Source organism: Furipterus horrens, unplaced genomic scaffold (assembly GCF_987537825.1).
Source record: "Furipterus horrens unplaced genomic scaffold, mFurHor1.1.pri manual_scaffold_11, whole genome shotgun sequence".
Lineage (NCBI taxonomy): Eukaryota > Metazoa > Chordata > Mammalia > Chiroptera > Furipteridae > Furipterus > Furipterus horrens.
This window is the reverse complement of record NW_028327181.1, coordinates 19,520,757-19,536,001: the sequence shown is the minus strand read 5'-3', so window position 1 is coordinate 19,536,001 and position 15,245 is coordinate 19,520,757. Positions and strand designations below refer to the sequence as shown.

The following is a 15,245-nucleotide window of genomic DNA, read 5'->3' as shown; positions in this document are numbered from 1 at the left end:
CTGCATTCAACTAAGACCAAAGGCTACAGAGAGGAGGCTAAAGGTAGGAACCAGTGCAGACGCCAGGCCACTGGCACTAGAACCAGTGCCTGCCGTAGCCACAATGAGGTCAAAAGAACAGAGATATGGGCAGAACTTCAAGTAACCAAGAAGCAGAAAGACTATACTTCCAGCCTGGCCACAGGCCAGTGTCGGGGAGGAGGTGGCTGTGTCTGCCTGTCAGGAGAGGTGAGCTGTGGAGTGTGAAGAACCAAAGTTACCACATTCCTCCCACAACCAGAGCCTCTGCGCCCAAGCCACAGCCAGCCTCCACTGAGCCTCAGGCAGCCTTCACCATCTGGCAGGGCCTCCAGCCTGGGATCACAGAATGTGCCCAGGAAGGACAGAGGCCTCAGAGACAAGAGCAAAGGGGTAGAGGGTGGGGAGGTGGCTGTTTCTGTGCAGGGCTTAGCCAGCCTCAGCCCTGTCCTAATATGTGGCTAGCCCCTCTAGGGAAAGGCCCTCAGGCAGCTGCCCTCCAGCCCCCCACCGCAACTTCCTTGAACACTTTCTTCACTGGGTGGCACTGCTACAGGGGTGTCCCCTGGGTTTTCCTATGTTCTTATGTAGGTGATGAACAGCAATCAGAGCTCACTACACACCAAAAGCAAAACAAAACAAAAGACACCGCACACAGTCACTCCTGACAAACGATCTGTCTCCTTTCAGTCCAACAAAGAGAATTCTGTTTTTCAGGGTGTGCCCTCAGCCTTCACAGCAAACCCAATCTCAGATGAGGATGCCAGAGTATTTTTCCTCTGGACTTTCTACTTCCTATGTGTTTTCACAGGTACCCTGGTCAGGAGGTGGTAGTGGGGGGTTTGGTAAGGAGCACAAAATTAGGGGGCCCAAGGAGCTCCTGCCTCCTCAAGACCTGGGAACAGTGACTGGGCACGCCAGGACAAGGATGGAGATGCAGGCACAGTGGAGAACTGGCTGCAAAGGACCATGAGAGGACCACCGAGAACACTCGGGATCCACAGCCTAAACCAACAATGTGGGTGATTTATAGAAAACATGATAATCCCTGGCGTGGCCTTGTAGCTCTCCTCCTCCCACACCGGCCTGGCAAATATCCTAGAGAGCAACTTCCCCTCTGCTCAGATTGGGCCAGACCCTGACCCCTGACCCTCCCCAACTGTTGTCACCTTTGTCTCCTCTGCCTGGTCAGCCACACCCACCTCTCACTTAATTTTCCATTGGCCTGAGCCGGACCTGGAAGGCCCCACTTGGCCACAGAGGTGTCATCTCCTGAAGTGACCTCAAGGGATAAACCATGTCACCCCCTCTGCCCATAAGCACTGCTCTGATGCCTACAGTGGCCTGCTGCCAACCCCAGGCTGGAAAGCACTGCCTCAGGAAGCTACTGGGGCTTGGGCAGTTTTCGCAGGCTGACCGGGTTGGAGCCGCTGAAGCTGCCTGACCAGCCTGCTTGTCGGTCCCTAGGGGCCCGCACTACGGAGTCCCTTTCTGCGCCCCGCTGTCCGCGACCTGGCGAGGCACCCCGCTCTCGGTTCCTAGGTGCCTAGGAGACTCCCCCGGGCTGTGATGCAGGGAAGGTAAATCAACTGCCCGCGACCGTAACCGGGGGGCTTATCCTGCGGGTTGGATCAGGTCCCGGGAGGGGTTATGCCTGTCAGGGCAGAGAGGAGGGTGGCCCTCATGGCCACTCCTTTGAGGCTAAAAGCCGCAGAGCATCAGGGCCTCTCTCAGCCTGGGTTTCGGAGGTCCGCAGAGCGGGTCCGTGGGCGCGGGAGGTACCCTGTAGGCTTCCCGGGGCCCATCTGTTTACAAAGAGCCCGGTAAGAGGAGCCGGACAGCCCGGCTCGCTCCCGGAAGCGGGGGGCGGCGCGCGCTGATGACATCACGGGCGCGCGCCGGGTCCTGGGGCAGGCTGGCCAGGTAGCCCGGACTCCCCTCATGTGAGGCCACTGCCTCCATTCCCTGATGGTCGTATTGCACCACCCGTGCCCTGACCTCGCCTGGAATCCCCCAGCACCCAGCCGCTCCCTGAGTCACTGATGGCGCCTGCCGCGATGACCCACTGCTCACGCTGAGCGCTGCCGAGGGCCCCTCCTGACGCGCCAGCCTGGGGGACACATTCCCAGGCCTCAACGCCATCTGGAGAGGCCTGTTTCCCCAGACCGGCCTGTCCTCGCTTCACCCCAGACCTCTGCACACCGCCGTTTCCTCTCCCTGAACACTTTTCCTCACCCTCGACCTGTAATTCCCAATGTCCTCCAGGCCCTGCCCGACCTCTGTGCAGGCAGTGGGGCATGTTCCTCTCTCCCACCGTGCCCCCTTCCTGTGTCCTCAGACCTAAGCTCCAGGAGGGAAAACCTCGTCTGGTCTTGTGGCTCACCCCTATGTCCCTCCACAGGCCCTGGGCTAGAGCGATGCTGCTTACTGCCACTGCCAATTGCAGGAAGGAAGGACTTCCAACTTTGTCTTTCCCTCCCCCTGCAGCTTTTGCTCCAGTGTCCCAGTCTCAGCCATGGGAAAGGAGAAAAGGGCAGGGGCCAAGAGGGCTCCATCAGCCTCCCTCCACTGCTAACCCCTAACTATTCTACCTTACCCACCAGCACCAGTCCGGCCACCTGTTGCCATCCATGGGCTCATGTAAGGCACGGTGGCCTGGTCACATCCCCATGGAGGAGGAGGCTAGGGAAACACTAGGGTGCAGGGTCACCCTGTTAAGTCCCCCGCTGTGGTAGCCTGTCACTTGCAACCCAAGAGAAGGAGTGGGGGCTGAGTGGGTGTCCCTACAGGCGGCAGCAGTGAGCACAGGCTGCACAGCTCAACAGTAGCACTTCCTGGATAGAACTTCCCTCCTCTCAGCCAGCCCCGCTTCTCAGATGGGAAAACCCAGGCACAGACAAAGGCCCCACCTGGGAGCTATGGGCTCCAGGCTTGCACAGCCCCACCCTGCCCCACCTAGTGAGATGTGGCTGGAGATAAGTAATGGGGGAGACAGCAAGGGGATCAACATGCCACTTGCGGGTTGTCAACAAACATGCCCCTTAAGGGTCTATACATAGGAAGGGTCCCCAGGAGAAAGATGGAGTCTGCAAGAGGTGGCTCTGTGTGCTTGTCTCTGTCATCATCCTGCACCATCAGTCTGAGACCTGCTTCCTGGCCACGTGTGCTGGGATGGGATGTGTGCCGCGCTGAGGAGCCCAAGCCCATTGAGAATGCTGACACCCAGGGTCACAAAGGTGGAGTGGGGAGGGGGAGGTGTCCTTCTGCAGGACAGGAGAAGGGAAGGGTGACTGGGCAGAAGGGCAGGGGCATCCCTAATCTCCATGGAAGGCTGACAGAGTGCAAAGGCCAGAGCCAAGAGCCAGGCTCCACACACACCTGGTGGGCCAGGTCCACACATCAGCGTGGGCCAACAATGGTGTTCATTCCTCTCTCTGGTCATTAGGATCAGGCTTGGCCTGGTGACGGCGGGGAGAACCGAGATCAGCCCCAGGGCCTGGACTGCAGAGGTGCCATGGTTGCACCCCTTAGGTGTCCACCTCCAGTTCCCTGCTGACAGTTGAACGGCCAAAGAAGATTAACCCTGGTGCTAATCCCCCCTAATGGCTTCAGAATCCCCAGCGCCAAGAAGCTAAGCCGGCCTTTCTCCGTGGCTGCTGCCGGCCTCCCTGGCGGCTTCAGCCCTGCTGCCGGAGATACTATCTCAGCCCAGTGGACCGAGGGTCCACGTTAATCCCTAGCGCTCCCTTTCTTCCCGGTCTCGCTCAAGATCAGGCCGATTGGCGTTTGATTACCTCAGCTATCGAGGGCCTCTTTGTGAGATCGGTCCTAAATCCCCTAATTCCGTGATAAAGGAGGCATTAGCGGGCTTCTGCTGCAGAGAAAGGCACCGCAATGAAAGAAAGCAATCAGGGGAATCCTGATGGCATCGCCTGCTGCAGGCTGCAGAGGAAGGCAGGAAAGAGGGCCCACTAGGGGGTGGGGGAAGAGGAAGGGAGAAGGCCTCCAGGACAGGGGTCAGCCCTAGCTCCCCACCTCCATCCATGCCCACCTTCCCCAGCCCTGAGCTGCAACCAGGACCCCCTCCCCAAAACCTGGCTGCCATCTCAGCTGAATGCTGAGGGACCACACACGCCCCACTCCCCTCTAGCCTCAGCCCTGCACTTGCTGGGACCTAACCCCCAAACCATCCCTGGACCTTGCTAGGCCTGCCTTTCAATCCTGGCCTCTGACTATCCAAAGCCAGTGGCCTCTCAGGGCTTATCTGCACATCCATACTTCCATGGTCCCTGATGCTTCCCAGCCCTTCTCGCTACCCCCTCAACACCCCCCCCCCACACACACACACATACACAAAACAAGTCCTCCCCCTCCCTTTTGGCACTGACCCACTTTGACCAGTCCTGGAAGCAGCTGGGCCTGCTCTTCAGCCTGGGAAACAGAAGTGACAGCAGCTAGGATTGTCAGTGAGCATGTGCAGGTGGCTGGAGCCTGAGACCTCCAGTAAAGGGCAGGTGGGGTAAGCTGGGAGGGCCCCTCTTTGGAAGCCACAGAGCCCTAGGGTAGCTGAGAGGGGCCAGGCTGGCTGCAAGCTGTGCGAATTGGTGGAGCTGACTTGGAGCCTGGGCAGCTGCAGAGAGAAGGCAGAGTCCCAATGGGGCAGATGGACAGAGGTGGCAGAATACAGGGGCTGAGGGGCTGTGGAGATGGGGAGCTGATCCTCTTATCCTGAGAGTTTGAAGTGGAGGAGCACCATGATTGGATTTGTGTTTGCAGAGATCACTGCCTCTGTGGCAGGCTCACTTTGGGGAGGGTGTGAGGTAAGTGGCCAGGAGCGGGATGGAAGGTGCTCATATCAATAGTTTTCTGAGTAGTATCTAATTGTATTTCATTCAATTCATTTATCAGTTCATCTGTTGATGGACATTTGGGCTGATTCTTGTTTGAGGCTAGTACAAATAAAATTGCTATTAACATTCAAATACAAATCTTTCCATTTTCAATTCCCTTGAGTAAATCCCTAAGAATAGAATGACTGGATTATATAGGTGTGTTTAACTTCATAGGAAACTGCCATATTATTTTCCAAAGTGGTTGTTCCTTTTTACATTTCACTATAAGTATTTTGTCATCTGCAAACAGTGTTTCTTTCTCCTTTTTTATCTTTATACCTTTTATGTATTTTTCTTCCCTTATTGCTCTGGCTAGGACTTCCAAGACAATGTTGAACAGAAGTGATAAATGTGGACATCTTTGCCCTATTCCTGATCTTGGGAGAAAATGTCTAATATTTACCATAAAGTATAATAGTAACTATAGGTTAACTCTAGGTTATTGATAAAGTTGTTCATAACATTTCCTTATTGTCCTTCTAATATCTGCATAACCTGTTGTGGTATCCCCACCTTCGTTCTTAATAGTGGAAATTTGCTTTTTTTTTTCTGGTTGAATTTAGTTTGTCAATTTTGTTGATCAATAAGTACATGACCAATAAGCACATGAAAAGTTGTTCAACATCACTAGTCATTAGGAAAATGAATTCAAAACCATGATATATACTTCACATCCATTAGAATGACTATAGATTTAAAAGACAGAAAATAACAAATGCTGGTGAAGATGTAGAGGAATTGGAACCCTTGTACTTTGCTGGTGGGAATGTAAGATGGTGCTGTCATTGTGGAAAACAGATTGGTGGTTTCTCAGAAAGGATATGATCTAGCTATTCCACCTTTAGGAATATACCCAAAAGAATTTAAAGCAAGGACTCAAATAGATATACACCCACAATCACAACAGCATTATTTAGAATAGTCAGAAGATGACTATTATAAATGTTCATCCATAAATGAATGAACTTAAAAATATGATATATGGCCCTGAGTGGTGTGGCTCAGTTGGTTGGACATCATTCCACAAAGTGAAAGGTCTCCAATTTGATTCCCCATCAGGGCACATGCCTGGGTCGCATAGGAAAGGCAACTGATTGATATCCCTGGTTGGGGTGCCTGTGAGAGGCAATCAATTGGTCCTTCTCTCTCACATTGATGTTTCTCTCCCTCTCCCTCCTTTCCCTCCTTTCTAAAATCAGTGAGCATGTCCTTGGGTGAGGATTTTTAAAAACAGTTAAAACAGTAAATTTTATGCTATGTATGTTTCATCACATTAAAAAATAAATAAAAATAATAGAAGAGCAAAAGGACAACATCACCAGAACCAATAGACTATCACAATCTCTTGCTCAGTCCCTAGCCACTTCTCAGGCCCAGATCTCATCTACTGAAATCGCCTTCCCATTAGGAGGGATCCAACAACACCACGGGAAACACAAGAGTGATGCCCCTAATCCTTCTGCAAAGGGACCTAGGTCCATTTCCTCAGGTAATTGTACACTGCAAAAAGGGAAAACCCAGGTCATTTCAGAGCTGCTGGATACAAGCTCCACATTAACATTGATGCCTGGGACCCAAAGTGCCATCATAGTGTCCCTGTTAGAATGGGGCATAGAGAGGCTGGGCAATAAACAGAATACTGGCCTGATTCCAACCCACAGTGGATCCACAGGCTTTATAACCTCCTGCTGGTTATTTCTCCACTTTCTGAATGTATAATTGGAATATACATATATAGCATTTGACAGAACATCCATATGGTTTCTGACCTTTAGAATAGGACCTACTTTGTGACAGCTCTGGAACTGGCCCTCTACCAAGATAAAAAACAAAACAAAAAAAGAATGCTGTCTCCTAGGAAGAACATCATAGGTGAATGTCATGGTTAAAGGCTTAAAGAATGCAGGGTGGTGGTCTCTGGCAAATCCTTATTTAATTTACTCATCTGGTTCCTGCAAAAACTGGATGGATCATGCAACACCCCTTCACGATAAAACACACAACAAACTTGAAATAGAAGGGAATGTCCTCAACCTGGCATCTATAAAAGATCTACAGCTAACATCAAACTTCATAATAAAGTCTGAATCCTTTCTGTGTCAGGTGTTGCCCACTATCACCATTTCTGTTTGACATTGCATTGGAGGTTCTAGTCAGGGGAATGAGGCATTCAGATTATAAAGAAAGAAAGATCTCTGTTCACAGATAACATGATCTGGTATATTAAAAAAAGTCTCATAGAATCCACACCAAAAAGAAAAAAATAAACTATTGGATTTAATAAACAAGTCCACTGGGTTGCAAGATAGAAGATCTATGTACAAAAATCAATTATAGTGGTAGGGGAGGGAGATAAGGGAAATAAGAGGGATAAGGGGGATAATGGTAATTAAAAGAATATAATTTAAAAAATCAGTGCTAGCTTGTGTGGCTCAGTGGACTGAGCACCAGCCTGCAGACCAAAAGGTTGCTAGTTCAATTCCCAGTCAGTCGCAGGCCAGGTCCCCGGTTGGGGGCATGCTAGAGGCAACCACACATTGATGTTTCTCTCCCTCTCTTTCTCCCTCTCCCCTCTCTAAAAATAAGTAAATAAAATATTTTAAAAAGTCAGTTGTATTTCTATATATTTGCAGTGAACAATCTGAAAATGAATATAACCATACCATTTTAATAATATCAAAAAGAACAAAATAATTAGGTGTAAATTTAACCAAACAAGTGGAAAACCTATACTTTGAAAATTACAAAACACAACTAAAATAAAGAGGAGTTAAGTAAATGGAAGACAGCCCACGTTTATGGACTGGAAAAATTCATGTTGTTAAGATGGCAGTGCTCCCCATGTTAATACACAGATGCACTGCAATCTCTATAAAAATTCCAGCTGGTATCTTTGCAGAAACTGAACAGCTGATCCTAACATTTATATGGAAAGTCAAGAGAACCAGAATGGCAACATCAATATTGAAAAAGAACCAAATTGGCCCTGACCGGTGTGGCTCAGTGTGCTGGGCGTCATTCTGCAAAGCAAAAGGTCTTGGGGTTGACTCGCCATCAGGTCACATGCCTAGGTTATGGGTTTGGTCCCTGGTCAGGGCACGTACAAGAGGCAACTGATCAATGTTACTCTCTCACATCAATGTTTCTCCCCCTCTCTTTCTCCCTAACTTCCGCTCTCTCTAAAAATAAATTAATAAATTATTTTTTTAAAGAAGAACAAAGAGAGGAAGAAAAAGAACCAAGCTAGAGAGCTCACACTTTCCCATCTCAACACTGACCATAGGGCTATAGCAGTCAAGACGGTGTAGTGGGTGGAAGTGGAAGAGGGGATAAGGGGGATAAATGGTAATGGGAAAAAAATACAATAAAAACTATATACTGAAAAAAAAAAAAAAAGACAGTGTAGTACTGCCATTAGGGGAGGCATACAAATCAATGGAGCACAATTCAGAATAAATGAGTTCTCTCATTTATGGTCAATTGGTTTTCAACAGGAATACAAAAACAATACAACAGAATAAAGAATAATCTTTACAACAAATGATACTGGGACAACAGGATAATCACATGCCAAAGAATAAAATTGAACCCTTACCTCACATTATATATGAAAATTAACTCAAAATGTATCAGTGTAAGGGCTGAAACTATAAAACTTGAAGTTTATAAAACTGTAAAACATTGGGGCAAACCTTCATGACCATGGACTTGCTGATGGTTTCTTAGATATGATACCAAAAGCACAAGCAACCAAAGAAAAAAAATTAAGTTGACTTATTAAAAAATTAAAAATTTTGTGTTTAATGGGTACTATCAGGAAAGTGAAAAACAACCTATAGAATGGGAGAAAATATTTGTGGTTGTATATCTGATAAGGTTTGTATCTTGACTAGATTAAGAACTCTCACAACCCAATAACAAAAAGATAAATAAATCAAGCTCTTGCAAGTCCGCAGGTCCTCTGCTGGATGTTACATGCTGGAATATACCCTCAAAGTAGAGGACAAGTCATTGTGTCCTGCATCACTACTACTGAGACAGAGCACACTGTGTGAAGGTTTCTCTGGGTTTTGGAGGCAGCACGCCGCCAGACATTTGTTGGCATTTGTTGGATGAGACAGAGCATTCCAGTTTTGAGCAGAGCCCAGAGCAGAAGAGGAGTCTGCAGGAGCCCCAGGCTTTGGCACAAGCAGCCCTGTGCCTGGCCTGTGACCTGGGAGAGCTCGTGACAAATACTACAGCAGAGGAAGATGTCACATGGGGTCTCAGGTAGTTTCCAGTGAAAGAGCTGCAGTGCAAACTCTCAGGGTTCTGGAACAAGACCTTGCCACTCGCCATTCACAAACCAGTTCCTGGCTATTACTGGCCCCTGGTAGGAACTGAGCATCTGACCTTGGTCTATCAAGGGACCACGTGGCCAGAATGGTTCATCAGAGCTAGATACTGTCAGAGCCACCAAATCTTAAGGTATTGTCACACAATGGAAGAAGCATTGCCAGGATCAGCTCCCAGCAAATCCAGAAGACACAGTAAGCTGCATGAGCAAGTGACTGCCACCCTCATTTGCTGACACCTCAGGCGGTCCTGAACAGCAGCAATAAGAGGAAAGTCCCTGAAGGGCAGGGCTTCTATGGAGCACCATGTCAGCCACGTGGTATGGAAGCAGAAGTGCTGAGTAAAAGGAGAGGTGGGCCCTGGGCCACAGCAAAGAGTTGACTAGGTTGATTCTGGGGCCTGAACAGTCAGAATAGAATTTCAGAGACAAGAAAGTCAAGGAGAACCGGTGTGACATGGTGCTGGGTTTCCATTTAATGGAATATATGGGTCTGGACCTGGGGTGGAGGTGGGAAGCCCTGCTCCCCAGTATTCCCAGGGACCCAGCTGGGGAATCTGTGTTCTCATCCTTGGCACTTTAGGTTCTGTGTCTTGGAGTAGGTGTTTTCACCAGGAACACAGTAAGAGGGGCACAAAAGAGAAAATATGACAGCTGCTGGGTCACTTGTGTCCTCTGACAGCAAGCAGAGGTACTGGCAGAGGTACTGGGCTCAGATCTTGGGAGCAGGGATGTCAGAGCTCCCCGTCCACTGGATGTTCTCCAGGAGGAGGATCTGGATCACCCAACCAGTGAGCCACCCAGACCTTCAGAAGCATTAGCCATTCCTGGGATGGGGGGAGGTCTGGTAACAGCCTCATGACCAACTAAAGCATCAGAGGCAGAAGCCCATCCGACCAGCCTTCCTCTCCTACATCTGCCCAGAAATTGCGACCAACCAGAATCCTGAGGAGTCTAAATGCAATGAACTTAATGTGAGAAGTAGCAGGGCTGAGTACAGCAGGGCTAAGGTAAGGGCCCTCTGCCCCACGCAGAGCCCCTCCATACCCAAGATGTGAGCTGATGGTTCACAACCAACTGCTTCCCTGGAGCGTCGGCCAGATGGGAGCCACCCTAGCAGGAGAGGCTGTGCACCTTGACCTCACTTAATGTGGCCCCAAACACCCCAAGCTGAAGTGGAGCCAGCCTCCCTCTCAGCATCTTCCTCTCTCCCTCCCGTCTCCCTCGGGTGCTCTCTCACCGCAGAAAACTCCCTCCTGGTCCTCCTCCACCCCAACCACTGATCTGGTCTCTGTCACTCTGACAAAGCCTTTTCCAAAGTGTCACATAAATGGAATCACACAGTATGGAGCCTTTTGAGAGTGAATGCTTTCACTCAGCATGGGCATTCATCCACTCACCAGCTGATGGACTTCTGGCTGTTTCTAAGTTTTTGTGATGATTAATAAAGCTGCTCTGAACACTCACAGGCAGCACTTTGTGTGAACAGGAGTTTTCACTTCTCTAGGGTGAACCCCCAGGAACGGAACTGCCAGTTCATGCAGTCGGCGTGTGTTTAACTCAGTAGGCTGGCTTCTCTGTATTTGAACATCCCCTCTGGGTACCTCCTTGGCTAGATCATCTATCTCATTCATAGGTACATTTTCAATTTTCTATTTCCTGCTCTACTGCAGGGGCCAATGTTGCTAAATTCTTGCCGCTCTATAACAATGATCTCCTTCCCTCCATGTTCCAATAGCATTTTCCTCACTTTCCTCTATGATGCACTGTCAGTCCCAAAGCCAATGCCATGTGATTTAGGGCTTGTATAGGCAGTAACCCCATCCTAATACCAAACCTGCCCGGTTATCTAGAGCTACATAAACAACCACCTCTAACTTACAATCATCTTATTGTTACCTCTTGCAAGTCTCACTTCTGGTTTCTTGTGTGATGCTAATCGGTGATGGTTGGGACAGAAGTCTTCCTCAGTCACTTGCAGTGCTCCGTGCTGGTTGTAAGCTGGCCCTTCAGCTGGGGCTGCTGGCTCGAACATCTTTGCCTGTCCTCTCCCTGTGGCTGCTGGTGCCTCTCCACAGCATGGCAGCTGGGTTCAAAGAGCAAGCACTTCACGGCAGATAAATAGATATATAGAGAAATGGAGGTAGAGAAGCTGTATTCTGTAGCTGTATCACCTGGTTTCAGAAATCAGTGTCCCTTCCATTGCATTCTAGAAGTTAGAGTCGAGTCATTGAGCCAGCCCACGTTCAAGGAGGAGGGAACTAGATTTCACCTCCCGAGGGGAGGTGTGTCAAGTTCTCTGGCATGTGTGAAAAGCACCACAATGAACCCCTTACCCAGGTGGGCTGGCAAAGGGATGGGGTATTTGCAGAAGTGGAGAGATGGAGAGAGGGTGCATTGACCCAGATGGATAGGTGGGCAGGTGCGCCACTTATAAAGGTGGGGAATACCAGGCAAGGGATGGATTTTAAGATCTTGAGTCTGTTTCAGGCATGGTGGCTGAGAGATGTTAATTGGTGATTAAAATGGAGACATTGAGCAAACTTCAGGAGATGCTGATCTGGAGCAGGGGGAGCGGTCAGGCTGGAGGTGCGAACATGGGAGTCACTGTCACAAAGATGGTGTCTGAAGTTTCAAGGCTGGAGGAGGTCACCAAAGGTGATAATGGGGAGGAGTGAAGAAATAGCCAGGCCTGGGAGGAAGAGGACACAGCCTTCATGACCACTGACACTTGCCACCATTCCAGTAGAACTCTGACTTTGATGGGTAGTGACACCAAGGTCCTCTCTGAGCTAATGGTGAGCATATGGTTCTGGGAGGGAGGTCAAGTAGGAAAGGTTCTTATGGTCATCCAAAAGGTTATGTAGGAAGAGATGGGAGTTCTGGGGCCATGACAGCCATCCTGCAACCAAGAGGCAGGACCATTCACAGAGTGTGTCTCCCATTCACAGAGTGTGTCTCCTTCACTGAGCTTCCAGATTAACAAATCCAGGGGTGGGGATGAAGGAACCTTTTGGAAAGTCCCACAGGAAGTGACAGTTGGGGTATAAACTGGCAGTCTGTTGCTCTGTCCTGTGAGCCAACCATATCTTTTCAGGGATCCAGAAAGGAGGGTCTTAAGCAGAAGTTCTGGGCCAGCTGTCCAGTGGTGCTTAGCTGAGATGAAACAGTTCTCACCAAATTTGGCAAAGTGCTGGTCACCACTATGAGAGGTGATGGGGGGTGGGCTGTGTGTGGACAAGATTGGAGTGGCCTGAAGAGTAAGGAGATGGAAAGCCCACCGGAGTCAACTCTTGAGAAGCATGGCTGTGACGAGGGTGATGCAAGAGTATTTAATGTTTTCGGGGGGATTTTTGTACCCATAGGAAAGCAGGAGGATGGGTTGCTCCAGAGCATTGGGCTCGTGGGGGGCGGGGGGCGGTGACTTGGATGACTCCCCTGACCTAGGAGAGAAGGCAGAGAATTGGAGGCATGGAGGTTGCGGGGGTGGGGGGTGGGTAGGAGGTGTTTCAGGTTTGGTGACCGACAGACATAGCTCCTGTTCTTGCCTCCGTTTCCTCCAGGAGGCTGAGACCTAGCTCCGAAGCGGCTGGGAGGTTTGGGTCCCAAGAGCGATGGGATTGTGGGGTTGCCGATGGTACCGGACCACACTTGAGGTTGGAGCCCAGCAATATTGTGGCGAGGAGACTGCTCTGTTTGGGTGGGTTTCTCCAGCCCTGTTCATCCGCCTCGGTAGGGCCCGGAAGGAGACAAAGAGGGGACCAGCGTCTAGCCAGGAGGCGCCGCCACGCTCAGAGGGCTCCCAGGGTCAGGGCGTCTCGGGGCGGCTACCCTAACAGCAACAAGGGCGATGATGGCCCGGCCCTGCGGGCGGGGAAGGCGCCCTTCGTGCTTTCCCGGCTTCGTCTCCCTGGCCGGACAGGAGAACGCACCTGGGCCCCAGGGCTTCCTGCGGGACCCCTCCCCGAGGCCAGGCCGACCCCCGCGCGCCGTTGCGGGGCAGGATTTTCCGCCGCCGCGGTCGGGGATTAGCGCGCTCCTGGCCACGCGGCGGGATTAGCCCGCGTGGACCAGGCACCCGGCCCGAGGATTACGGCGCGCTCCCCACGACGTATATATTTCAGAGGCGGCGTCGGCCCGGCCCAGCCGGCATGGCTGCGACAGGGGGCGCACCGAGCCGCAGGGGCCCCGGGCGGCCCTGCTCCTTCTCTATCGAGCACATCCTCTCCAGCTTGCCGGAGCGGAGCCCCCCGGCCCGGGCCGCCCGCCCACCGCAGCCGGCTGGCCGCCAAAGCCCTGAGGAGCCCGAGGAACCCGGGGTGCCCGAAGCCGCGTCCTGCGCTTGCTGCTGCTGCTGCGGCCCCCGAAGGCCCCCGGAGCCGGCCGCCGGGCTAGGTGAGTGGGCTCAGGGCGTGGTTGTGGGCATGGGAGACCCTGGGTGGCTGCGAGGTCGGTGCGGAGCGCGACTCCCGCCCCCCTCCTCACCGCACCCTCGTTCCGCAGGAGCGCGGCTGCCGTGGCCGTTGAGGCTGGGACCCTCGGCGACCTTGCCCTTGGCTGTGCCGCCCGGAAGCTCCGGGGCGCTGTCTGGCACTGGCGGCCCCGGCCCGCAGCGGCGAACGCGGCGCCACCGCACCATCTTCAGCGAGGAGCAGCTGCAGGCGCTGGAGGCGCTCTTTGTGCAGAACCAGTACCCCGACGTCGGCACTCGAGAGCGCCTTGCCGGCAGCATCCGCCTGCGCGAGGAGCGCGTGGAGGTGCGGGCCCGCTTGCTGGACTTCTAGAGGGTCCCAAAGGGTCAGGGCAGGCTGTCTTCCTTTCTCCTTTGACGCAGGGGGCCGGCGTGGCGGCTGGAGCAGGGGAGGGAGACCTGGGACGGCAGTGTGGCGAGGGGCCAGTTCCGCGGGAGGGGCGGGCGGGGACAGGCATGTGCGGAGAAATATCACTGGAACTAGAGGGTAAGTAAGGCTAGTTTTCCTTTCCTGTTTTTTTTTTTTTTTTAATTTACTGATCTTTTGAGAGAGAGCGAGATAGCTGGGGCGAAAGAGAGAGAGAAGTCGATTTGTTTTTCCACTGACTTATGCAATCATTGGTTGATTCTTCTAAATGCCCTGACCTGGAACCAAGTCCACTACCTTGGTGTCTCTGGAGGACGTTCTAACCAACTGAGCTACCGGGCCAGGGTCTCTTTTTTGTTTTAAACTTTATTTTCCCCTGATAGTACCAGAGGCGCGCGTCCCCGTTCCAGAGTTTGGGAAGCTCAGAAGAGTACAGAGCGGCAGAAAGGGGTTCCCTGGGCGCCTCGGGGCAGAGGTTGGGGTGGGAAGGGACTGGGAATGGTTGGCTGGACAGAGTGAGAAAGGGCGTCCGTCCCGCTCCCTTATGCGGACTCCGTAGCCCTCGTTCGTCCACACGCCAGTCGGGACCCCACACTTCCAGGTCCACCAATGGGAGCCCAGAGGGACGCGGGTCCTGCCTGAGCAGTCCCCTTCTTCTCCAAAGGTCTGGTTCAAGAACCGACGGGCCAAATGGCGACATCAGAAACGAGCGTCCGCGACCTCGAGGCTCCTGCCAGGAGCCAAGAAGCCCCCCAAGGAGAGTTGCTGATCCTTTGTGAGCCACTCCTGGGCTTGGCCGCTTCGGGGCCGGCCCAGAGAGTCGGCAGTCTTGCCCGAAAAGGAGTTGAGGGAGGACTCCGGCCTCTTCCCGTCTGCACAGCTTCTTGTGTCCTGGAGCTAGCCCTCGACGCAGGAGACCCTCTGCGGGATCATGTGTGTGTCCCTGCGCCACCTGCCCGTGAAAAGAGAGAACACCGAGCACCAAGGTGCGCTCTCCTCGCCAACGGCAGCCCCTGGGAGGCATGGGGGTAGAGCACAGAGCAGGTCGACTTACTCACTCCTCCTCCCAGGCACTAACCCCGCCCCAGCACAGAAACCACCTTTTGTCAACTGGGGTCCTGGAATCCTCCTTTCTTTTCGGGGCTATGCTGGCCTCCCTCTTCT

The 15,245-nt window shown here is 52.1% G+C and overlaps 1 protein-coding gene across 1 annotated transcript; it reads left to right on the top strand.

Annotated features, from left to right (window-relative positions):
- The first annotated feature begins 13,394 nt into the window (after nucleotides 1-13,394).
- Nucleotides 13,395-15,245, top strand: GSC2 (goosecoid homeobox 2). The gene is made up of 3 exons (XM_090292107.1): nucleotides 13,395-13,638; nucleotides 13,747-14,000; nucleotides 14,746-15,245. The coding sequence occupies exons 1-3, from the start codon at nucleotides 13,395-13,397 to the stop codon at nucleotides 14,848-14,850; spliced, it is 603 nt and encodes a 200-aa protein (XP_090148233.1). The 3' UTR covers nucleotides 14,851-15,245.